Source organism: Callionymus lyra, chromosome 12, assembly GCF_982586985.1.
Source record: "Callionymus lyra chromosome 12, fCalLyr1.hap1.1, whole genome shotgun sequence".
Lineage (NCBI taxonomy): Eukaryota > Metazoa > Chordata > Actinopteri > Syngnathiformes > Callionymidae > Callionymus > Callionymus lyra.
The window spans coordinates 1,355,553-1,381,584 of record NC_141829.1 but is presented as its reverse complement, the minus strand read 5'-3'; the positions used below and the strand labels follow the sequence as shown (position 1 = coordinate 1,381,584).

The following is a 26,032-nucleotide window of genomic DNA, read 5'->3' as shown; positions in this document are numbered from 1 at the left end:
AGATAACACACACAAGATGAACTCACAATAAAGATAACAAACACAAGATGAACTCACAATAAACATAACAAACACAAGATGAACTCACAATAAAGATAACAAACACAAGATGAACTCACCAGAAACATAACAAACACAAGATGAACTCACCAGAAACATAACAAACACAAGATGAACTCACCAGAAACATAACAAACACAAGATGAACTCACCAGAAACATAACAAACACAAGATGAACTCACCAGAAACATAACAAACACAAGATGAACTCACCAGAAAGATAACAAACACAAGATGAACTAACCAGAACAATAACAAACACAAGATGAACTCACAATAAAGATAACAAACACAAGATGAACTCACAATAAAGATAACAAACACAAGATGAACTCACCAGAAACATAACAAACACAAGATGAACTCACCAGAAACATAACAAACACAAGATGAACTCACAATAAAGATAACAAACACAAGATGAACTCACCAGAAAGATAACCAACACAAGATGAACTCACCAGAAAGATAACAAACACAAGATGAACTCACCAGAAAGATAAACAACACAAGATGAACTCACCAGAAACATAACAAACACAAGATGAACTCACAATAAAGATAACAAACACAAGTTGAACTCACCAGAAACATAACAAACACAAGATGAACTCACCAGAAAGATAACAAACACAAGATGAACTCACCAGAACAATAACAAACACAAGATGAACTCACAATAAAGATAACAAACACAAGATGAACTCACCAGAAACATAACAAACACAAGATGAACTCACAAGAAAGATAACAAACACAAGATGAACTCACAATAAACATAACAAACACAAGATGAACTCACCAGAAACATAACAAACACAAGATGAACTCACCAGAAAGATAACAAACACAAGATTAACTCACCAGAAAGATAACAAACACAAGATGAACTCACCAGAAACATAACAAACACAAGATGAACTCACAATAAAGATAACAAACACAAGATGAACTCACCAGAAAGATAAACAACACAAGATGAACTCACCAGAAACATAACAAACACAAGATGAACTCACCAGAAAGATAACAAACACAAGATTAACTCACCAGAAAGATAACAAACACAAGATGAACTCACCAGAAACATAACAAACACAAGATGAACTCACCAGAAACATAACAAACACAAGATGAACTCACCAGAAACATAACAAACACAAGATGAACTCACCAGAAAGATAACAAACACAAGATGAACTCACCAGAAACATAACAAACACAAGATGAACTCACCAGAAACATAACAAACACAAGATGAACTCACCAGAAACATAACAAACACAAGATGAACTCACCAGAACAATAACAAACAAACGTTCATTGACCTGCAGCACTAACAACAGCAGCTCTGTTGACACAAAACATCAGAGACACGTAAATAATATCTATTGACACAGTATCAGCAGATAATACTAATATAATATTAGACACACGCGCATGCACGCACACACACACACGCACACGCGCACACACACACACACACGGTGTCGGGGAAGTGAAGCGCACGAGCTTGTGCGTCGGGTGGGAGCGGCCAGTCCTCGGCTCTTCTCGGCTCTTCTCGTGCGTGTTGTGCTCGGCTCTCCCAGACTGCTTTATGTCTGGCTGCGGTGCGCATGCGCGGCGGCCATATTGGAGCAGCCGGTCAGAGCAGCGGCAGGAGGTGAGAGGACCAGAGCCAGTGAGACAGCAAAATACAGCCGCTCGAGGAGACACGCCAATGGATTCCAACCTCCTCTCGCTGCCCCTCGTGGATCGTTGTCGGACCTTCAGCCGCTGAAAAGGTCGTTCGTTTGACTTTTGTTCGCGTGTAGATGTCGCTGCTGATGACGTGACTGCTCTGTCAGGTTAGCATCCGCAGCACATCCTCCTCTCCAGACCTTCTGCACCTCCTTCTGCACCTCCTTCAGCACCTCCCTCCCTGCGAGGAGCCACACGATGATAGCGGCTGCTTCTGGGAGGAGATAAGAAGCTCTGGCTGCTCGTCAGCTGACGTTAGCTCGCTAGCTCCTCTGGCTAGCTGTCACCGCGCGTCGTGAATGAGAGAAATATCCGCAGAACTTTTGAAGCTTCAGTTCGAGTCTCCATTGTTTGGAGGTTGTTGTGAGACTTTGTCAAGACGGCGCCGCTCACGACGCTCAGCGTGTTAGTGACGTGTCCCGCCTGTCCACATGCACCACCCGGACCCTGCTGAAGACCCCAGCGGGGCCAGGAAGATGGCGACCCAGAGGAGGGGTGTCGGGACCGCACCGGCCGGCTCTGTCTCCGCCGAGGACTACCAAGCCTCCCTTCAGACTTCTGCTGGCTCGTCCTCGCCCGGACCCCATCACACCCTCAACCTGCCCCCACAGTCCGGGGCGCAGGTGAAGAAGAAGAGCGGCTTCCAGATCACCAGCGTGACCCCGGCTCAGCTGTCGGTCAGCACCAACAACAGCATCGCCGAGGACACGGAGAGCTACGACGACCTGGACGAGTCTCACACCGAGGATCTGTCTTCTTCTGAGATCATGGACGTGTCACTGTCCCGGGCCAACGACGCCGGCGGCGCCGAGAGAAGCTCCTCGGAAGAAACCCTCAACAACTTCCACGAAGCCGAGACCCCTGGTGCGACGTCCCCCAACCAGCCCTCGCACCCCCTCAGTCAAGCTCCACATCATGGTAGCATGGTGAACGGCACCGGGCCTCACCATCATAACCACCTCCCTCATCATCACCATCATCATCACCCTCATCATCATCACTCCAACAACGCCCGGCCCTTCACCCCTGGACCTGCTGCCGTCGCTCAGAAAATGCCTTCAAACATGGTCGTCGCTCAAGAGAACATTTCCAAGACTGTCCCTGCAAGTGTTCAATCCCAGCCTGCCGGGGTCGCGGCCCCAGGATCTGGTCCTATGATGCCCAGCCTGGCTGCTTCGGTCAGCGTCCTCGGCTCCCCGACCAGCAGTGTTGGTCCCGCGAGCACGTCTGCCAAAGTGCCTGTGAGCAGCAGTGCAGGAGCTGCTGCGGGAAGCTTTATGACCACGTCTAATGTTGCCATTAGTCAGCAACATCCCAACATCCCCGCTAGCGTCGCCATGACGACCACGACTACTGCTTCTGTCAACAACTCGGGGGTTTCTCGGGGGAGTCAAGGAAAACCCGGGTCCTCCGTGAGCGCCGCCGTCACAGCTGCTCCCACCGCGGCCGGACGACCCGCTGCCGCCGCCACGGCCGCGTCCACCACGACGGCAGCCACCAGCTCCCGCTTCAGGGTCGTCAAACTGGACTCAAGTTCTGAACCATTCAAGAAGGGCCGGTGGACCTGCACAGACTTCCATGACAAAGAACCTCCAGTGTCTGCTTCTTCTAGCACCGCTGGGTCTGAACCCGCCTTGAACGGACTGCGCCAGATTGTCTCGGAGGCTGCAGGATCGGAGAGGGACAGCACCAGCGGCAGTTCTGTGAGCAGCACCATCAGTACTTTAGGTCATTATATGGAGGGTGTCGAGGCCGGGGGAGCCCAGGAGTACTTGTCTCCTCCTCATGGCTTACAAACGGTCCTCTCTGCTGGCTTTAGCATGACCTCGTCTCCGAACCAGCCTCATCTTCTCGCCCAAGACCTGAACCACATCAAGACTAATGTGGCCCCTCCGACCCCGACAAACCTTCAGTCTGGACATCAGACCACCATGGCACCACTGACCACTGCGCCTCAGCAGCTCACGTATGCACAGGCAGTTGCTAGTCCCACGCCAGGCTCCATGCAGGGCATGATGGGAGTTCAGCAGCACAAGATGACGTATCCTTCTGTGCCACAACAATCCAGCACCTTACAAGCCGCACCTGCGCAGGTGAGGCCTTCAGAGTACAACCATCAACTTGTCTCTCATCCAGCCGCTGCTCAACCTCCGCTCAACCCTCCTGGATCATCTGGACCTTCTAATGGAGCTGCTCAGATGATGATGCCCGGCCCGGCTCATGTCAGAACAGCAGCCCAGCAGCCGGCACAGATCCACCCCAACAGTGCAGGTGTTCCAAGTCAACCCACTCACCTGGACTGTCAGCAACAGAAGCCACAATCTTTTCCAACGCAGATCACAAACCCCGGAGTAGGTGCCCAGAACCACCAGAACCATCAGAGCCTGGTCCCTGCAACAAGTGTGCCTCTGATCACCGCTCAGAATGCTGGGTACAGCAGTAGAATCCTCCCTCAAGGAGCCGCCCAGGCCATGACCCACGCTGCCCAGGCCAGTGCCCTGTACGCCAGTCTGCCCACCTTCACCACCACCCAGCTGCAGGATGCTCAGAGGCTTCTGCTCCAGCACCAGTCGGCTCTGTTGGGTCTGCCCAAGCTGTCTGGAGATCCTGGATCTGGTTCCTGCCCGGGTCAAGAAGCTGACGGCAACACCTCTGCCTTGACGGCGTCAGCTGGTCTCAAGTCAGCAGACGGCGATGACGACGGGTAAGATTCTCTCTTGTCGTCACAGAAACTATGTTGTTCTTATGATTCACGGACATCATCACGTGTCATCAGCCGAGCAGGTCCGCTGACTCATGTGTTGGTGTCTAGAGGCTGCAGGGATTGGTCAATTTAAATGTCTGTCCGGACAGATCTGAGGTCAGTAGTTTCAGTTCCAAACAAACGCTGCTGATGTGGCGTCACGGTCGGATGAACGAGTGGTAAATGCAGCTATAGTTGAACTTAGTTTTCTTATATGTTGCTGACATGTAGAGGAGTGTGTTGGTACAGTGGTATGTTTGTAGTATTGTCCAGTACTTGACTCTGGTGTTATGATAGTGTAGTAACAAGTATATATGTGTAGTATTGTCCAGTACTTGACTCTGGTGTTATGATAGTGTAGTAACAAGTATATATGTGTAGTATTGTCCAGTACTTGACTCTGGTGTTGTTATAGTGTAGTAACAAGTATATATGTGTAGTATTGTCCAGTACTTGACTCTGGTGTTGTGATAGTGTAGTAACAAGTATATATGTGTAGTATTGTCCAGTACTTGACTCTGGTGTTGTGATAGTGTAGTAACAAGTATATATGTGTAGTATTGTCCAGTACTTGACTCTGGTGTTGTGATAGTGTAGTAACAAGTATATATGTGTAGTATTGTCCAGTACTTGACTCTGGTGTTATGATAGTGTAGTAACAAGTATATATGTGTAGTATTGTCCAGTACTTGACTCTGGTGTTATGATAGTGTAGTAACAAGTATATATGTGTAGTATTGTCCAGTACTTGACTCTGGTGTTGTGATAGTGTAGTAACAAGTATATATGTGTAGTATTGTCCAGTACTTGACTCTAGTGTTGTGATAGTGTAGTAACAAGTATATATGTGTAGTATTGTCCAGTACTTGACTCTGGTGTTGTAGTATTTTCAGACCACATGACTCTTGACGAAGACGTAACTACTTTCATTTGTTTTCAAACCAAAATATGTCCAAACATCAGCTTTAAAAGCTGCTGGACTCACTGTATCCTCTCATCCTTAGTCATCCTTCTTCCTTTAGCTGTGGAGGATGTAATGAAAATCTAGAGGCCGGATGTTTAACTGCAACAAAAATATAAACAAATGTGTGAATATCTATGTTTAATAATGCTCTTCAACATTCATAGTGTTTAATGAAACAGAAGTGTATCCATTTTTCTTGTATGTCTAAGATTCGGCGTCACTATTATAATGACACAGCTCAGGCTCAAGTTTAATGGTGGTAATGAGAAGAAGATACAATGTTATTTCAACATAAATGTCTGCATCATTACTTTGTAACTGTTGACATGTAACCGTCTCCATCACTAAGAGCTTATTGATTTCACTCTCCTGTTCTCTCTCCATCATCTCTATATGGCTGATTTATGTACCTGATGCCCCCACCATTAAAACATGCAAGTACCAACTCTTGAGGGAAAATATGCAACAGAGGAAATCATCCCTTAAATGAGGGCCTTGTTTGTTAACCTTATGATGCTTTTACTGAGGTACCATCGGAGGTACCATCGGAGGTACCATCGCTGGTCTCGTCGCTGGTCTCGTCGCTGGTCTCGTCGCTGGTCTCGTCGCTGGTCTCGTCGCTGGTCTCGTCGCTGGTTTCGTCGCTGGTTTCGTCGCTGGTCTCGTCGCTGGTCTCGTCGCTGGTCTCGTCGCTGGTCTCGTCGCTGGTCTCGTTGCTGGTCTCGTCGCTGGTCTCGGGATCTCCAGTCGGTTGTCTTCTCTGTCGCCGTGTCTGTGCAGCAGCAACGATGCTGACGATGGCTGCTGTGATCACATGATGTTTCTCTGTGAGGAATGTTAAATCTATGGGGATCAGCTGGATTATTGTCTTTGATGATAAGTAGCATTTGGACCAAAGTCCTCGTTATAGAGGGAAATAGTCTGTTTTAATTGTGTTCAACCCGTGGACCGGCTGACACTTGACCAGACCTAAACAACCGAGTCATACTTGTTACTAAATCTACTTTTTTCTGATTCTTAATCAACACTTTTCAAAGAAGTCAAAACCTTTTCTTTAATCCAAACCAAATTTTCAGTGTTCTACACAAGTATAAAAAATGTGTGTTTAATGTATCAAAGAAGCCTAAATAACCCGCGTGACTCGTGGTTTTCATATTTCAGGTCCAGTTAGATTAAGATTCAAGGTTTGCTGTATAAAACAATCTGCACGATAAGATTACGGTTTGATGTCCTGTCAAAATCTGACTTCTTTTTTTTTTATGCATTTACAAAACATATTTTATTAATTCAAATATTTAAAGCATATTTTTAAGGCTAATCCAATCCAACCTATTTTCTGTTTCTACCAAACCTCAAAACACTTGATGAAAAAATCAAACTTCTGTTTAAAATGGCAAAATCAGTGTCGGTTCTTGACAAGTGGCATGTTTTCTTTGGCTCTTTTAATTCTTGTTCAGCTCTGTTGTGGAAAAGGTTTGAGAGTTGAGCGTCACGGTATCTTCAGTCGTGCTAATGTATACATTTGCAGATATGCTCCGTCCTCTGATCAATAACTTCTTATAACCCGAAATGCTTCCGTATCCCTGATCTATCCCAGAGAAGGGAGTTAATATCTACATTCTTTCTCTCTTGGTTGTTGGCCATTAGCAACGATCCACACTAGCTCGTCGTTGTGACTCGTGGTGGGCGGAACCTGTCATGACTAGGCATGGAGGACTTTCAAAATAAAAGCAGGGAATGATAATGGTTTCTAATCACTGATGTATTGATCCAAGCTAGTGAAATTGTATTTATATAAGAAATGATGGACTTCTCAACATAATTATGGCTTCATTGTTAGAATGAACAATACTTCTGCTCTCTATTCTGGAGGTTAAATGGCAAGAAAACTGTAAGAATTGTAACAAGATCCTCTTCCACGTCGTCTTGTTCTGCAACATGTTGCTGGTGTCAACAGGTGTGCTTGTTACCGCCCCGGACCCTTGTCCAACCCTGGGGTCTCTTACATGTGACTGAAGGAAGGTGTCGTGGTCTTGGAGCCGTAGTTGTAAAACAAATGACAGGAAATCCAGTAAACATATTAGCTGATGCGTGTATTTTCAGTTATTAATGAAATACATGCGTCTTTATTTATTCTCTGCATGTTTGATCAAATGATCTGATGATGTAAGATTTGTTTAACGCAGCATTTCTATAGAAAATGGTGTTTATTGGCAATAATGTGTTAATATGATGCGATGGGATATGTTGAGGTGGCAGCAACAATATGTTGAGTTTCTTTTAAAGAATTGAATCGTAGTAAAACTTCCATAGATCGGTGAAGTCCAAACGTTGTTGCATGTTTAACTTGGACGTGAGTATTTGAGAGCGGCTGGAATGTTACTGGCTTCAACATGATGTCTCTGCTGCTGTCAATGAAGCGTCTGATGGTGCAAAGAGCTGCTGCTCGGTCTCGTATTGTGATGAGATCAATGTGATCCTCCAGATTTACAACACACAGAGGAAGTGATCCGACCCAATCAACCATGTCTGCCCACAGTCACAGCACATTGAGCTGGTTAGATCCAGTTGAACTTCACTGGTTAAATCCTTTGAAATTGAATGAACTATTTGTTTACGATTCACAATTGTCTGTATCGTCAACTTATCGTGGTAATATTGACTCATTCAAAAACATAATTGACATTCTTGGACTGCAACAATACATATGAACAATTGAATAAAATCCATGTTGGGATTTGTTGACGACAGATTTAGTTGTCGAGTCATTGTCTTGTGAGGTTTTCATGACCCTTAATACTGGAAGATCTGTGTTGCAATAGGTGTGATGTCATCCCTGGTGTTGTGATGGTGTAGTAACAAGTATATATGTGTAGTATAGTCCAGTACTTGACTCTGGTGTTGTGATAGTGTAGTAACAAGTATATATGTGTAGTATAGTCCAGTACTTGACTCTGGTGTTGTGATAGTGTAGTAACAAGTATATATGTGTAGTATAGTCCAGTACTTGACTCTGGTGTTGTGATAGTGTAGTAACAAGTATATATGTGTAGTATAGTCCAGTACTTGACTCTGGTGTTGTGATAGTGTAGTAACAAGTATATATGTGTAGTATAGTCCAGTACTTGACTCTGGTGTTGTGATAGTGTAGTAACAAGTATATATGTGTAGTATAGTCCAGTACTTGACTCTGGTGTTATGATAGTGTAGTAACAAGTATATATGTGTAGTATAGTCCAGTACTTGACTCTGGTGTTGTGATAGTGTAGTAACAAGTATATATGTGTAGTATTGTCCAATACTTGACTCTGGTGTTGTGATAGTGTAGTAACAAGTATATATGTGTAGTATTGTCCAGTACTTGACTCTGGTGTTGTGATAGTGTAGTAACAAGTATATATGTGTAGTATTGTCCAGTACTTGACTCTGGTGTTGTGATAGTGTAGTAACAAGTATATATGTGTAGTATTGTCCAGTACTTGACTCTGGTGTTGTGATAGTGTAGTAACAAGTATATATGTGTAGTATAGTCCAGTACTTGACTCTGGTGTTGTGATAGTGTAGTAACAAGTATATATGTGTAGTATTGTCCAGTATTTGACTCTGGTGTTGTGATAGTGTAGTAACAAGTATATATGTGTAGTATTGTCCAGTACTTGACTCTGGTGTTGTGATGGTGTAGTAACAAGTATATATGTGTAGTATTGTCCAGTACTTGACTCTGGTGTTGTGATAGTGTAGTAACAAGTATATATGTGTAGTATTGTCCAGTACTTGACTCTGGTGTTGTGATAGTGTAGTAACAAGTATATATGTGTAGTATTGTGGAATACTTAACTCTGGTGTTGTGTTAGTGTAGTAACAAGTTGTGTAATCAACTTTTTGTTGTCTCATTAGAAAGTTACAAACATGAGGCCAATCAAAAGTAACAAGTGAATTGTAAACTAGTTTTGAAGCGTCTTCCTTCAGGACCACAGCACGACTCTTCACTTCACACTGTCATATGTTTGGTATGTTGTTTACCCGGAGATATAATTAACAGTTGGAGGCTGGATGTTCTGCAAGTCACTGGGATGAGACATGATCACACTTTCCATCAATTTCTCCAGCTTTAGATCGTCAAGTATACGTGATAAAGGCTCACTGACGCTGTCGTACAGATGGAGACAAAGAACTTCACAGTCCAGTTAAATATTTGGGATTATCCTTAGTCTGGACAACATTTTTTTCTCATTCAAAGTTGAATTATGAAATCCAGCTGGTGGTTGAACGTGAATGTATAAAGCAGTGACTCACAACCTATAGGAACTTTTGTTGTTGGCGGCCGGACAACATCGCACTGGTTTACGTTTGACGTTAATGGCAGGAACTGGAGTTTTAAAAAAAAACAGCTGGATAACTGTGGAGCTTCCAATAAGTTTCTCCTTTATTGATTTGAGTCCTTTATGTTCACTCTTCAATAAAAAAGTGCTCTGAAAACGCACTATAATGCCTTCGTATTGATGGTCTGAGGCGGGCCGCAGAGGTTTTTGAGACTTTAAAGTGGGCCCTGAGTTGGAAAAGGATCACTAGAGGATTGTCATTCATGCTCAAGTGTTACCAAAAGCATTGGCTTCATTAAGCTGTTCTTGTACGACTCACAGTTTAACTTTCATCCCTATGTAGGAGATGTTTTGTGTTGCTCAGCATCAGCTCCAAACATCTCTTGGTATGATCTTCACTTGACATCGACACGTGTGCTTCGTCCCATCATGCTCGCCACAGAACCATCATCTCGGTTCCTTTCATTACTCGTGTGATCTCGAGGCGACGTTGAGCTGGATCTACTTGTGTTGGAGCGTCAGGGTCATGTGTTCAGGTGGCTCGCTCACACCTGCACGACCTTCATGAGTAAACAACATTTGTTTTGGTGCTGCAGCCTCCAGGTCTACTACACAGATCCAGCCAGAGAACACCAGAACACTGGGACGCCACAACAACAGCTCCTGATGTTCACAGACACTTTTCAAAAGCACCAGCAGGAGGTCAAGGTTCAGTGTGTCCGTATGAACTCGTCTGTTGCACATGATCTGAGCTCGTCACATGCTTTGTTTTCCATCCTTGAACCTGATCGCATCACTCAAGAGCGCTGATGCTCCTGATGGAAGATAATGGAAGATAATGGATGTGATGTTAGTCTCTGGTCCGCGGGAGGTTGACCTCCTGCACACGTGCACACAAGCACACGTGCGGTTTTCATTCTTATTTAGGGTCGTCTGCAGGTTGTTTAATACATTTGCTCACTGTTTTTATAAAAGCCTGAGCGATGACCTCTCTCGGCTGGATTGTTAAAGCGTCTTACAAAAGTTCAAATGGAAGTGAATGTAACGTGAGCCCCGTTGACGGTCGCCTCGTAAAGCTGCTACAGTTGTCGACTCCGACAATGTGCTGAATCATGGCTGACATTCCTGTATTCCTGAATGAGATCCGCCCTGTCACACCCGCTCCTCAAATGCATGAGTGACTCTGGAATAACTCCTTCACTGGTGGGTCAACTTCAGTGTGTCGGATACATGTTATTATTCAATGATCTGCTAATGTCTGTCTCTGAGCGTCTTCTATACAACGTAAACATCGTCTACGCTTATTGAGCGCCGAGACAAACTAAGGGATTCTATTAGTGGCAAATAAATAATTAAGTTTCCTTTGTGCGTTTGTTGTCTTATTCAACACCGATGGCTAAATGAACCTACAATTGCTTAGTCATTCCTCTTGGTTTGCATAAATATCTTGAAAGGTCTGGAACACCATTTTAACCAGGAGAGCAGGACTGAGACCAGAACCTGATCCTAGTGAAGGACAAAGACGGCTTGTTATAAATGTCTATATATACATACAGTATATGTGTATGTGGGTCTTTCTTAAGTGGAATCAATATTGGAAATTGAACGTATTATTATAAGTTTCAGGTCACGTAAGTGAACAACATACGGTCCCTTTTTTCTTGTTTTGTTTGATGCTTTTACACTGTAACTGTTGTCATGGCAACTGTCTTTCTGTCTGGATAGTATCAACACCTGTGAGTCGAGTCGGGTTCCCTCAGCGCCTTCAAGTGCAGCCAGACGATGACGAGGATTAATGTATGCATCTGTTTGTATAAATATGTGTTTATAGTATTAACTTGTAGTTCTAAAATTCTGTGTATTTCCTACCATAACTTCATGATGTAAGAGCGATTTTCTCATCCACTGTAGTTTTAGGCAAAGAGGTCTTTTGTTCTGCAACTCTCCAGAGAACTCGATCTATTCAAAGTCCTCTGTTGACAAAATGAAAGCTGCTTGAATCGCTTCTTGGTGTTGAACCTTGCTGAGCTGCTGAGCTGCTGGTTTTAAACCGTCTTTTCTGTGATCGAACAGGCTTGAGAGGCAATGATCGTAGTTTTCTACTCTGTTGTTATAATTAATGCCACCAGATGGCGCTATATGTCTGCACAGAGATGACACCTCAACTTCTCAAATCTAATGACTTTCTGCTGTTGTATTTTAGCCTGTAAAGACTTCTTCGGCTTTTTTCATCTCCTGCTCTTCACCAATAATAAAGGGTTAGGCTGAAGAAAGAATCACGTGATGAAGATCATCAGGAAGTTTGAGCCACAGTCGTTTGATCTTAAAAAGCTTGATAGAAATGAAGTTCATGATCTGCAGGATTCTGTTGTTCCTGTTTGAGTCCTTGGTGTGTTTTTCTGAACAGTCAGATCAGTCATTGTCTTCAGTTAATCCAATATTTAAGGTCAAAAGTGTTTTTTTCCCTTATGAACCAGTCTATTCAACTGTCATTCATGTCATCGCCAGGAGATGGCAGTGCAACAAGTCTTTTGAATGAGCTGACGTAAGCAGTTTGAATGACGTAGTACTAGTCCGACTCCACTTATCCAATATGCTTTTTATTTGAGCCTTTTTACTCTTGACAAGCATAGTTTTGATTATCAAAATGATCAAATACTTCTGTGACATAAACTGTTTATTTTTAATCTTCACGTTTCAGTAGTTTTAGTTTAGGTAGAACTTTATTGATCCTCAGGAGGTCTCCTTCGGGAAATTGTTTTTTTTCCAATTAGACACAGCAATACAGCAAATATTCATAAAAGTACAAATAAAAATAAGAACAAGAACAAAGAGAAATAACAACTCTTGTTTCTATGTTGTCCTTGATCCTCCACAAAAAACCTACAGTGTTTGTGTGACATTTAAATTAGTTCTGGATAAATAACAACACAATATTAATACACACCTCAGACCGAGGAGGCATTTTCAACAAGTGTTTTTCACGATCGCTCTGCTGCTCTCACCTGAGACTCTGACGTCTTCAGTAGATAATCCAATCAGAAGTCGGTCTCATGACCTTCTCAGCTGCTGATCGACGTAAGGAAGTCATTTGTGTACATGATTCATTCTTCAAGTCTGTGTCGACACTTGCATGTCTGCGGCTCGTCTGGGTTGTAGGAAGGAAAATATACTTATTTATATTTAAGGACGGCTGAATTCTGTCATTTGTAACTTGTAACGGATCAAAAGGAGTTATGAGATGAGCGCTTTACAAATGTCCAAAGTGTTTGACAAATACTTTTAAAGACGCGAATCATTGGGTATCTTGTCTAGTAGATAGATAGATAGATAGATAGATACTTTATTCATCTCCTTAGAGAAATTCACGGTTCAGCAGCTCCAGAATATGTTACAAAGAGATAGAACACAGAGGCATGTAAGTTATGTACATTCTAAAATATACTGAAACATATGTATAAAAAGGGAAAAAAACAAAATAGAATAAAATAAAAAATATTAAAAAAATATATAAATCGTTAAAAAGGATGGGATGAGTCTGCGTCATGTGTGATGCAGGTTGAAGAGTCTGATGGAGGAATGATCTCCTCAGTCTTTCAGTGGAGCAGGACATTGACAGCAGTCACTGAAGCTGCTCCTCGGTCTATGGTGCTGTGAAGAGGATGGATTGTCTATGATGGACAGGAGCCTGTTGAGGGAGCGTCGCTCAGCTATGGATGTCAGACTGTCCAGTTCTGTGCCTACAACAGAGCCTGCCTTCCTTATTAGTTTGTCCAGGCGTGAAGCATCCTTCTCTAGACTGCCCCCCCAGCACACCACTGAGTACAGGAGGGCACTCGCTGCCACAGACTGGTAGAAGGTCTGTAGCAGCTTCCTGCAGTCCTTTCTTGCACAGAGCATCTGTGTTGGTGGTCCAGCCTGTCATCCAGCTGTACTCCCAGGTATTTGTAGGTGTGCACCACCTCCACACAGTCCCCCTTGATGAGAACTGGTTCTGGGTGCACCCTGGATCTCCGGAATTCCACAACCATCTCCCTGGTCTTGGTGGTGTTTAGGAGCAGATGATTGTTGTCACACCATTTCACAAAGTCCTGGATGAGCTCCCTGTACTCGTCCTCCTGTCCGCTCTTGATACAGCCAACAATGGCTGTGTCGTCCGCAGATCTCTGCACATGGCAGAGCTCTGAGTTGTGCTGAAAGTCGGACGTGTACAGGGAGAACAAGACAGGAGAGAGCACAGTTCCCTGTGGCGCCCCGTGTTGCTGACCACTGTGTCTGACCTGCATTCCCCCACTAGTATATGATGGAGCGACATGTCTTGTGATTACGGCTGGTTTGTTGTTACTAGTCTTCATGTCGTGTGTTCGTTCAGCTTCTCTATAATGCAGGACGCACACACACGCACACACACACACACACACACAGTGCTGGTTCTAATCTTATCATCTGATGATGCGTTCATTCATCTTGTTTGGTCATGTGACTTTTGAATGGTGACGGCACATGATCTTCATCACGCAGGAGATGTCACCGACATTTCAGCAGATGAATGTAACAAATACACACTTTTTTGTCGACATCTTCGTTGTACACACTTGTTTTTGGCTTCGTCACCAGATCAGTGTGTTATCACTTTATTGCTACAGAAGCAGGTTCAAAAAATGAACTTTACATGAACTTCACCACTCACTGGTAACACTAGATACTTGTTATTGACGATGATCATTGTTGGTTATAATGTTATTAATGTCATTATTACAGAGGGAAGTAAACATTTATATTTGAAAGATGAAGTACGTAATGTAAAGGTAGAAGTATAACTTTCGCCAGCGTCGGTTGTGAAACATCATCTTCTACATCATGACGCAGTAGATCAGTAGAGTGTCAGGATCAGCATCATGACTCAGCCGATCAATCCGGTCTGTTCTATTGGATTCTCTCCTCACTGACCACAGTTGAAAGACTTGCTGCTGTCAGCAGAAATGACCCCCACACGCCCTCTCTCCAGAGGTCAACGTGAGCGTTCATCCTCCCTCCCTCTCTCTCCAGAGGTCAACGTGAGCGTTCATCCTCCCTCCCTCCCTCTCTCTCCAGAGGTCAACGTGAGCGTTCATCCTCCCTCCCTCCCTCTCTCTCCAGAGGTCAACGTGAGCGTTCATCCTCCCTCCCTCCCTCTCTCTCCAGAGGTCAACGTGAGCGTTCATCCTCCCTCCCTCCCTCTCTCTCCAGAGGTCAACGTGAGCGTTCATCCTCCCTCCCTCCCTCTCTCTCCAGAGGTCAACGTGAGCGTTCATCCTCCCTCCCTCCCTCTCTCTCCAGAGGTCAACGTGAGCGTTCATCCTCCCTCACTCTCTCTCCAGAGGTCAACGTGAGCGTTCATCCTCCCTCCCTCTCTCTCTCTCCAGAGGTCAACGTGAGCGTTCATCCTCCCTCCCTCCCTCTCTCTCCAGAGGTCAACGTGAGAGTTCATCCTCCCTCCCTCCCTCCCTCTCCAGAGGTCAACGTGAGCGTTCATCCTCCCTCCCTCCCTCTCTCTCCAGAGGTCAACGTGAGCGTTCATCCTCCCTCCCTCCCTCTCTCTCCAGAGGTCAACGTGAGCATTCATCCTCCCTCACTCTCTCTCCAGAGGTCAACGTGAGCGTTCATCCTCCCTCCCTCTCTCTCCAGAGGTCAACGTGAGCGTTCATCCTCCCTCCCTCTCTCTCCAGAGGTCAACCTGAGCGTTCATCCTCCCTCCCTCTCTCTCCAGAGGTCAACGTGAGCGTTCATCCTCCCTCCCTCCCTCTCCAGAGGTCAACGTGAGCGTTCATCCTCCCTCCCTCCCTCTCCAGAGGTCAACGTGAGCGTTCATCCTCCCTCCCTCCCTCTCCAGAGGTCAACGTGAGCGTTCATCCTCCCTCCCTCTCTCTCCAGAGGTCAACGTGAGCGTTCATCCTCCCTCCCTCCCTCCCTCTCTCTCCAGAGGTCAACGTGAGCGTTCATCCTCCCTCACTCTCTCTCCAGAGGTCAACGTGAGCGTTCATCCTCCCTCCCTCTCTCTCCAGAGGTCAATGTGAGCGTTCATCCTCCCTCCCTCCCTCTCCAGAGGTCAACGTGAGCGTTCATCCTCCCTCCCTCCCTCTCCAGAGGTCAACGTGAGCGTTCATCCTCCCTCCCTCCCTCTCCAGAGGTCAACGTGAGCGTTCATCCTCCCTCCCTCCCTCTCCAGAGGTCAACGTGAGCGTTCATCCTCCCTCCCTCCCTCTCCAGAGGTCAACGTGAGCGTTCATCCTCCCTCCCTCCCTCTCCAGAGGTCAACGTGAGCGTTCATCCTCCCTCCCTCTCTCTCTCTCCAGAGGTCAACGTGAGCGTTCATCCTCCCTCACTCTCTCCAGAGGTCAACGTGAGCGTTCATCCTCCCTCCCTCCCTCTCCAGAGGTCAACGTGAGCGTTCATCCTCCCTCCCTCTCTCTCTCTCCAGAGGTCAACGTGAGCATTCATCCTCCCTCCCTCCCTCTCTCTCCAGAGGTCAACGTGAGCGTTCATCCTCCCTCCCTCCCTCTCTCTCCAGAGGTCAACGTGAGCGTTCATCCTCCCTCCCTCTCTCTCCAGAGGTCAACGTGAGCGTTCATCCTCCCTCCCTCCCTCTCTCTCCAGAGGTCAACGTGAGCGTTCATCCTCCCTCCCTCCCTCTCTCTCCAGAGGTCAACGTGAGCGTTCATCCTCCCTCCCTTTCTCTCCAGAGGTCAACGTGAGCGTTCATCCTCCCTCCCTCCCTCTCCAGAGGTCAACGTGAGCGTTCATCCTCCCTCACTCTCTCCAGAGGTCAACGTGAGCGTTCATCCTCCCTCCCTCTCTCTCCAGAGGTCAACGTGAGCGTTCATCCTCCCTCCCTCTCTCTCTCTCCAGAGGTCAACGTGAGCATTCATCCTCCCTCCCTCCCTCTCCAGAGGTCAACGTGAGCGTTCATCCTCCCTCCCTCTCTCTTCAGAGGTCAACGTGAGCGTTCATCCTCCCTCCCTCTCTCTCCAGAGGTCAACCTGAGCGTTCATCCTCCCTCCCTCCCTCCCTCTCCAGAGGTCAACGTGAGCGTTCATCCTCCCTCCCTCCCTCTCCAGAGGTCAACCTGAGCGTTCATCCTCCCTCCCTCCCTCTCTCTCCAGAGGTCAACGTGAGCATTCATCCTCCCTCACTCTCTCTCCAGAGGTCAACGTGAGCGTTCATCCTCCCTCCCTCCCTCTCTCTCCAGAGGTCAACCTGAGCGTTCATCCTCCCTCCCTCTCTCTCTCTCCAGAGGTCAACGTGAGCGTTCATCCTCCCTCCCTCTCTCTTCAGAGGTCAACGTGAGCGTTCATCCTCCCTCCCTCTCTCTCCAGAGGTCAACGTGAGCGTTCATCCTCCCTCCCTCACTCTCTCCAGAGGTCAACGTGAGCGTTCATCCTCCCTCCCTCTCTCTCTCTCCAGAGGTCAACGTGAGCGTTCATCCTCCCTCCCTCTCTCTCTCTCCAGAGGTCAACGTGAGCGTTCATCCTCCCTCCCTCACTCTCTCCAGAGGTCAACGTGAGCGTTCATCCTCCCTCCCTCTCCAGAGGTCAACGTGAGCGTTCATCCTCCCTCCCTCCCTCTCCAGAGGTCAACGTGAGCGTTCATCCTCCCTCCCTCTCTCTCCAGAGGTCAACCTGAGCGTTCATCCTCCCTCCCTCTCTCTCCAGAGGTCAACGTGAGCGTTCATCCTCCCTCCCTCCCTCTCCAGAGGTCAACGTGAGCGTTCATCCTCCCTCCCTCTCTCTTCAGAGGTCAACGTGAGCGTTCATCCTCCCTCCCTCCCTCTCCAGAGGTCAACCTGAGCGTTCATCCTCCCTCCCTCCCTCCCTCTCCAGAGGTCAACGTGAGCGTTCATCCTCCCTCCCTCTCTCTCCAGAGGTCAACGTGAGCGTTCATCCTCCCTCCCTCTCTCCAGAGGTCAACCTGAGCGTTCATCCTCCCTCCCTCCCTCCCTCTCCAGAGGTCAACGTGAGCGTTCATCCTCCCTCCCTCCCTCTCCAGAGGTCAACCTGAGCGTTCATCCTTCCTCCCTCCCTCTCCAGAGGTCAACCTGAGCGTTCATCCTCCCTCCCTCCCTCTCTCTCCAGAGGTCAACGTGAGCGTTCATCCTCCCTCCCTCCCTCTCCAGAGGTCAACGTGAGCGTTCATCCTCCCTCCCTCTCTCTCCAGAGGTCAACGTGAGCGTTCATCCTCCCTCCCTCTCTCTCCAGAGGTCAACGTGAGCGTTCATCCTCCCTCCCTCCCTCCCTCTCCAGAGGTCAACCTGAGCGTTCATCCTCCCTCCCTCCCTCCCTCTCCAGAGGTCAACGTGAGCGTTCATCCTCCCTCCCTCTCTCTCCAGAGGTCAACGTGAGCGTTCATCCTCCCTCCCTCTCTCCAGAGGTCAACCTGAGCGTTCATCCTCCCTCCCTCCCTCCCTCTCCAGAGGTCAACGTGAGCGTTCATCCTCCCTCCCTCCCTCCCTCTCCAGAGGTCAACCTGAGCGTTCATCCTTCCTCCCTCCCTCTCCAGAGGTCAACCTGAGCGTTCATCCTCCCTCCCTCCCTCTCTCTCCAGAGGTCAACGTGAGCGTTCATCCTCCCTCCCTCCCTCCCTCTCCAGAGGTCAACGTGAGCGTTCATCCTCCCTCCCTCCCTCTCCAGAGGTCAACCTGAGCGTTCATCCTCCCTCCCTCCCTCTCTCTCCAGAGGTCAACGTGAGCGTTCATCCTCCCTCCCTCCCTCCCTCTCTCTCCAGAGGTCAACGTGAGCGTTCATCCTCCCTCCCTCCCTCCCTCTCTCTCCAGAGGTCAACGTGAGCGTTCATCCTCCCTCCCTCCCTCCCTCTCTCTCCAGAGGTCAACCTGAGCGTTCATCCTCCCTCCCTCCCTCTCTCTCCAGAGGTCAACGTGAGCGTTCATCCTCCCTCCCTCCCTCCCTCTCTCTCCAGAGGTCAACCTGAGCGTTCATCCTCCCTCCCTCCCTCTCTCTCCAGAGGTCAACGTGAGCGTTCATCCTCCCTCTCTCTCCAGAGGTCAACGTGAGCGTTCATCCTCCCTCCCTCCCTCTCCAGAGGTCAACGTGAGCGTTCATCCTCCCTCCCTCTCTCTCCAGAGGTCAACCTGAGCGTTCATCCTCCCTCCCTCTCTCTCCAGAGGTCAATGTGAGCGTTCATCCTCCCTCCCTCCCTCTCTCTCCAGAGGTCAACCTGAGCGTTCATCCTCCCTCCCTCTCTCTCCAGAGGTCAACGTGAGCGTTCATCCTCCCTCCCTCCCTCTCCAGAGGTCAACCTGAGCGTTCATCCTCCCTCCCTCTCTCTCCAGAGGTCAACGTGAGCGTTCATCCTCCCTCCCTCCCTCTCTCTCCAGAGGTCAACCTGAGCGTTCATCCTCCCTCCCTCTCTCTCCAGAGGTCAACGTGAGCGTTCATCCTCCCTCCCTCCCTCTCTCTCCAGAGGTCAACGTGAGCGTTCATCCTCCCTCCCTCTCTCTCCAGAGGTCAACCTGAGCGTTCATCCTCCCTCCCTCTCTCTCCAGAGGTCAACCTGAGCGTTCATCCTCCCTCCCTCCCTCTCTCTCCAGAGGTCAACGTGAGCGTTCATCCTCCCTCCCTCTCTCTCCAGAGGTCAACCTGAGCGTTCATCCTCCCTCCCTCTCTCTCCAGAGGTCAACGTGAGCGTTCATCCTCCCTCCCTCTCTCTCCAGAGGTCAACCTGAGCGTTCATCCTCCCTCCCTCTCTCTCCAGAGGTCAACCTGAGCGTTCATCCTCCCTCCCTCTCTCTCCAGAGGTCAACCTGAGCGTTCATCCTCCCTCCCTCCCTCTCCAGAGGTCAACCTGAGCGTTCATCCTCCCTCTCTCTCTCTATTGTATCATCAGTGTGTGTTTGTACAAAACTCTTCATTGAAATATTGACGAGAGAAAATTATGTTAAGCTCCGCCCACTGGAAACACTGATTTACTGGAGATGAAATCTCGTTGACCATAACCACCCCCACTCTGCTATAATTGGTCAAGCATGGATGTTTGTCACCACGCGTCATCAGTGGTCTCCACCTCCAAGGGAATCGTTGTATAAACAAAGTGTGATTACAGCTGGAGGAGTGAAGCCATTATTACGTCATAATGGACTCTCGTAACCTCTTGTTCGTCCAGATTTCAGAGCAACTTTATAAAGTAATAATTAAAACATGGTCATGATGAGAAGTTACTACGTCTTGAAGAACATTCACTACATGACACCAGAGTTGATACTAGTTGATGTTTGATGACACCAGAGTTGATACTAGTTGATGTTTGATGACGCCAGAGTCGATACTAGTTGATGTTTAATGACACCAGAGTCGATACTAGTTGATGTTTAATGACACCAGAGTCGATACTAGTTGATGTTTAATGACACCAGAGTCGATACTAGTTGATGTTCAATGACACCAGAGTCGATACTAGTTGATGTTTAATGACACCAGAGTCGATACTAGTTGATGTTCAATGACACCAGAGTCGATACTAGTTGATGTTTAATGACACCAGAGTCGATACTAGTTGATGTTTAATGACACCAGAGTCGATACTAGTTGATGTTTAATGACACCAGAGTCGATACTAGTTGATGTTCAATGACACCAGAGTCGATACTAGTTGATGTTTAATGACACCAGAGTTGATACTAGTTGATGTTTAATGACACCAGGGTTGATACTAGTTGATGTTTGATGACACCAGAGTTGATACTAGTTGATGTTTGATGACACCAGGGTTGATACTAGTTGATGTTTGATGACACCAGGGTTGATACTAGTTGATGTTTAATGACGCCAGAGTCGATACTAGTTGATGTTTAATGACACCAGAGTTGATACTAGTTGATGTTTAATGACACCAGAGTTGATACTAGTTGATGTTTAATGACACCAGAGTTGATACTAGTTGATGTTTAATGACACCAGAGTTGATACTAGTTGATGTTTAATGACACCAGAGTCGATACTAGTTGATGTTTAATGACACCAGAGTCGATACTAGTTGATGTTTAATGACACCAGAGTTGATACTAGTTGATGTTTAATGACACCAGAGTTGATACTAGTTGATGTTTAATGACACCAGAGTTGATACTAGTTGATGTTTAATGACGCCAGAGTCGATACTAGTTGATGTTTAATGACACCAGAGTTGATACTAGTTGATGTTTAATGACACCAGAGTCGATACTAGTTGATGTTTAATGACACCAGAGTCGATACTAGTTGATGTTTAATGACACCAGAGTTGATACTAGTTGATGTTTAATGACACCAGAGTCGATACTAGTTGATGTTTAATGACACCAGAGTCGATACTAGTTGATGTTTGATGACACCAGAGTCGATACTAGTTGATGTTTGATGACACCAGAGTCGATACTAGTTGATGTTTAATGACACCAGAGTCGATACTAGTTGATGTTTAATGACGCCAGAGTCGATACTAGTTGATGTTTAATGACGCCAGAGTTGATACTAGTTGATGTTTGATGACACCAGAGTCGATACTAGTTGATGTTTAATGACACCAGAGTTGATACTAGTTGATGTTTAATGACACCAGAGTCGATACTAGTTGATGTTTAATGACACCAGAGTTGATACTAGTTGATGTTTAATGACACCAGAGTCGATACTAGTTGATGTTCAATGACACCAGAGTCGATACTAGTTGATGTTTAATGACACCAGAGTCGATACTACTTGATGTTTAATGACACCAGAGTCGATACTAGTTGATGTTTAATGACACCAGAGTCGATACTAGTTGATGTTTAATGACGCCAGAGTCGATACTAGTTGATGTTTAATGACGCCAGAGTTGATACTAGTTGATGTTTGATGACACCAGAGTCGATACTAGTTGATGTTTAATGACACCAGAGTTGATACTAGTTGATGTTTAATGACACCAGAGTTGATACTAGTTGATGTTTAATGACACCAGAGTCGATACTAGTTGATGTTTAATGACACCAGAGTTGATACTAGTTGATGTTTAATGACACCAGAGTCGATACTAGTTGATGTTCAATGACACCAGAGTCGATACTAGTTGATGTTTAATGACACCAGAGTCGATACTACTTGATGTTTAATGACACCAGAGTCGATACTAGTTGATGTTTAATGACACCAGAGTTGATACTAGTTGATGTTTAATGACACCAGAGTTGATACTAGTTGATGTTTAATGACACCAGAGTCGATACTAGTTGATGTTTAATGACACCAGAGTTGATACTAGTTGATGTTTAATGACACCAGAGTTGATACTAGTTGATGTTTAATGACACCAGAGTTGATACTAGTTGATGTTTAATGACACCAGAGTTGATACTAGTTGATGTTTAATGACACCAGAGTCGATACTAGTTGATGTTTAATGACACCAGAGTTGATACTAGTTGATGTTTAATGACACCAGAGTTGATACTAGTTGATGTTGAGTGAATCAATTGGATGATCTTGACAAACTTGAATTGATTTCAAATGAGAAAAATGATGAATCAGGAAATGTTCTTTGAACCACATTTGCATCATGAACAGATAAGGACCGTGAGCTCAGTCTTCACTTCCTGCATCATCACATCCAAACAATATACTGTGATCTTCTTTAGATCCGTTTTGTTTGTTAGTGCAGATCCATCACAGTTTACAATGCTTTAGACTTGATGTGTTGCTGCTCTACGTCATAGTGGCTAATGTCACATATTGTGTACACACACACACACACACACACACACACACACACACACACACACTTCTTTTTCTTTTTGACTGACTCACGCCTGCATGACAACTTTGTTAGGACAAGTCAAATCCAGGCTTTGTGTTTCTCCAGTGCTGCCTGTTCCTTGGCTGGTGTGTGTGTGAAGGTTGTGTTTTCTCTCTTAGCCTCTTAAGTCTGTGGTTCAATGAGGAATGACAAGATAAGACCCTGACACACACACACACACACACACACACACACACACACACACACACACACACACACACACACACACACACACACACACACACACACACACACACACACACACACACACACTAACTTTAAAAGTCTCCTGATGAAGGAGTATTTAGTGTGTTGACGGCACACATGAAGGTGTTAATGACTAATCTTGTTGATGTTGTCGGGGGGAGGTGCAGGTTTAGGTTAAATTGTCGTCACTGGTCTAGTTGTGTAGCGGCAGGAAAATCACTGAGCCACATGCTAATCTCTGTTGATGGTTTATGTAACTTCCAGGATCACATGATGGTCACGTCACTACCTGTCCAGCTCCTGTCCACTCAGTCATTCACTGCCATTCAAACACACACATGGTCCAGCAAACACTCGCTGGTGTCGGGGCTCACGAGGATCCATTAGACCTGTCGCGCCCCTGAGGACTCATGGTCCTCGTGTCCGGCGACTCCATGAGAGGACGAGGGCTGCGAGGTCATGACGAGACGGCCATGAAGCTTTTGTTCTGGGAGCTGGAGCAGCATCTGAGAAGGTAAAAGTGACCATCGGGTCCCTGTGGAGTCCAGTACTGTAGAGCGAGTCCAGCGGGTCCCTGTGGAGTCCAGTACTGTAGAGCGAGTCCAGCGGGTCCCTGTGGAGTCCAGTACTGTAGAGCGAGTCCAGCGGGTCCCTGTGGAGTCCAGTACTGTAGAGCGAGTCCAGCGGGTCCCTGTGGAGTCCAGTACTGTAGAGCGAGTCCAGCGGGTCCCTGTGGAGTCCAGTACTGTAGAGCGAGTCCAGCGGGTCCCTGTGGAGTCCAGTACTGTAGAGGGAGTCCAGCGGGTCCCTGTGGAGTCCAGTACTGTAGAGCGAGTCCAGCGGGTCCCTGTGGAGTCCAGTACTGTAGAGCGAGTCCAGCGGGTCCCTGTGGAGTCCAGTACTGTAGAGCGAGTCCAGCGGGTCCCTGTGGAGTCCAGTACTGTAGAGCGAGTCCAGCGGGTCCCTGTGGAGTCCAGTACTGTAGAGCGAGTCCAGCGGGTCCCTGTGGAGTCCAGTACTGTAGAGCGAGTCCAGCGGGTCCCTGTGGAGTCCAGTACTGTAGAGCGAGTCCAGCGGGTCCCTGTGGAGTCCAGTACTGTAGAGCGAGTCCAGCGGGTCCCTGTGGAGTCCAGTACTGTAGAGCGAGTCCAGCGGGTCCCTGTGGAGTCCAGTACTGTAGAGCGAGTCCAGCGGGTCCCTGTGGAGTCCAGTACTGTAGAGCGAGTCCAGCCAATCACAGCGGAGCAGCAGACAAAAGGCTGCCTATAGTTTCTATTCATCCATTCATCGGTGGTTTCAGGCTCGTTTTCACACTGAGACCGTTTTCCATATGGATGGATCCTCACGTGGTCTCTGGGGCTTCATGTGGACCTACAGACCAACACTTGAAACCACTCCTGGAAGTCAAAACTCTTGGTCAGGATCACAAACGTCGTCTTCTCTCGGTCAAATCCTGGAAGCGACGAAGTGGATCCTGATGAGATTCAACTCCAGGCTTTGAGCCTGTTTGACCTTTGACCCAGGTGTTTCTTCACTAGTGTTGTCTCCAGAGGTGTCATGAGTGGTGTTAAGAATGAAGTTCTCACCATGAGGTTCTTCAGGTTGTTTATTTGGATCTTCTCTAGGACTCACTGTGACTCTGTCTGGACACGCTGGTCGACAGTGTGTGTTTTGAAACATCTACACACTAGTTTGAATCACAGTTGTCTCAGGAATAGTTAGTTATTACTAGTTATTAGTTAATAGTTTGACATGGAACCTTTTCTTCTCGTCAGAAAAACAAGTTTCCCTGTAAAACATGTGTTGACAGTGTGTCGTACAGTTGTGTAACTTCTCAATATACTCGATCACAAGCATCTTCTGAGAACCTTGAGTCAAATATTGCTGTGAACTCATTTACTCATTATTTAGTGTTTTCTACTTGAATGTTCAGTGACTGCTGTGAGAGTCTCGTGCTTCAATGATTCAAGGATCTAGATCTTCATGTGTTGATGTCAGTGGATCTAGATCTTCATGTGTTGATGTCAGTGGATCTAGATCTTCATGTGTTGATGTCAGTGGATCTAGATCTTCATGTGTTGATGTCAGTGGATCTAGATCTTCATGTGTTGATGGCAGTGGATCTAGATCTTCATGTGTTGATGTCAGTGGTTCTAGATCTTCATGTGTTGATGTCAGTGGATCTAGATCTTCATGTGTTGATGTCAGTAGTTCTAGATCTTCATGTGTTGATGTCGGTGGATCTAGATCTTCATGTGTTGATGTCGGTGGATCTAGATCTTCATGTGTTGATGTCAGTGGTTCTAGATCTTCATGTGTTGATGTCAGTGGATCTAGATCTTCATGTGTTGATGTCAGTGGATCTAGATCTTCATGTGTTGATGTCAGTGGATCTAGATCTTCAAGTGTCGACGTCAGTGGATCTAGATCTTCATGTGTTGATGTCAGTGGATCTAGATCTTCATGTGTTGATGTCAGTGGTTCTAGATCTTCAAGTGTTGATGTCAGTGGTTCTAGATCTTCATGTGTTGAGCTTCATGTCAGTGGTTCTAGATCTTCAAGTGTTGATGTCAGTGGTTCTAGATCTTCATGTGTTGAGCTTCATGTCAGTGGTTCTAGATCTTCTTGTGTTGATGTCAGTGGTTCTAGATCTTCATGTGTTGAGCTTCATGTCAGTGGATCTAGATCTTCATGTGTTGATGTCAGTGGTTCTAGATCTTCATGTGTTGAGCTTCATGTCAGTGGTTTTAGATCTTCATGTGTTGAGCTTCATGTCAGTGGTTCTAGATCTTCATGTGTTGAGCTTCATGTCAGTGGTTCTAGATCTTCTTGTGTTGATGTCAGTGGTTCTAGATCTTCATGTGTTGAGCTTCATGTCAGTGGATCTAGATCTTCATGTGTTGATGTCAGTGGATCTAGATCTTCATGTGTTGAGCTTCATGTCAGTGGATCTAGATCTTCATGTGTTGAGCTTAATGTCAGTGGTTCTAGATCTTCTTGTGTTGAGCTTCATGTCAGTGGTTCTAGATCTTCTTGTGTTGATGTCAGTGGTTCTAGATCTTCATGTGTTGATGTCAGTGGTTCTAGATCTTCATGTGTTGATGTCAGTGGTTCTAGATCTTCATGTGTTGATGTCAGTGGATCTAGATCTTCATGTGTTGATGTCAGTGGATCTAGATCTTCATGTGTTG

At 46.4% G+C, this 26,032-nt stretch overlaps 1 protein-coding gene across 1 annotated transcript in view; it reads left to right on the top strand.

Annotated features, from left to right (window-relative positions):
* The first annotated feature begins 1,719 nt into the window (after positions 1–1,719).
* The window catches only part of LOC148067965 (TSC22 domain family protein 1-like), a 28,841-nt gene continuing 4,528 nt past the window's right edge, over positions 1,720–26,032 (top strand). The window contains exons 1-2 of the mRNA XM_087804434.1: positions 1,720–1,845; positions 1,909–4,505. Coding sequence (XP_087660560.1) covers positions 2,233–4,505 — 2,273 coding nt within the window. The 5' untranslated portion in view covers positions 1,720–1,845; positions 1,909–2,232. The remainder of the gene's footprint in view (positions 1,846–1,908; positions 4,506–26,032) is intronic.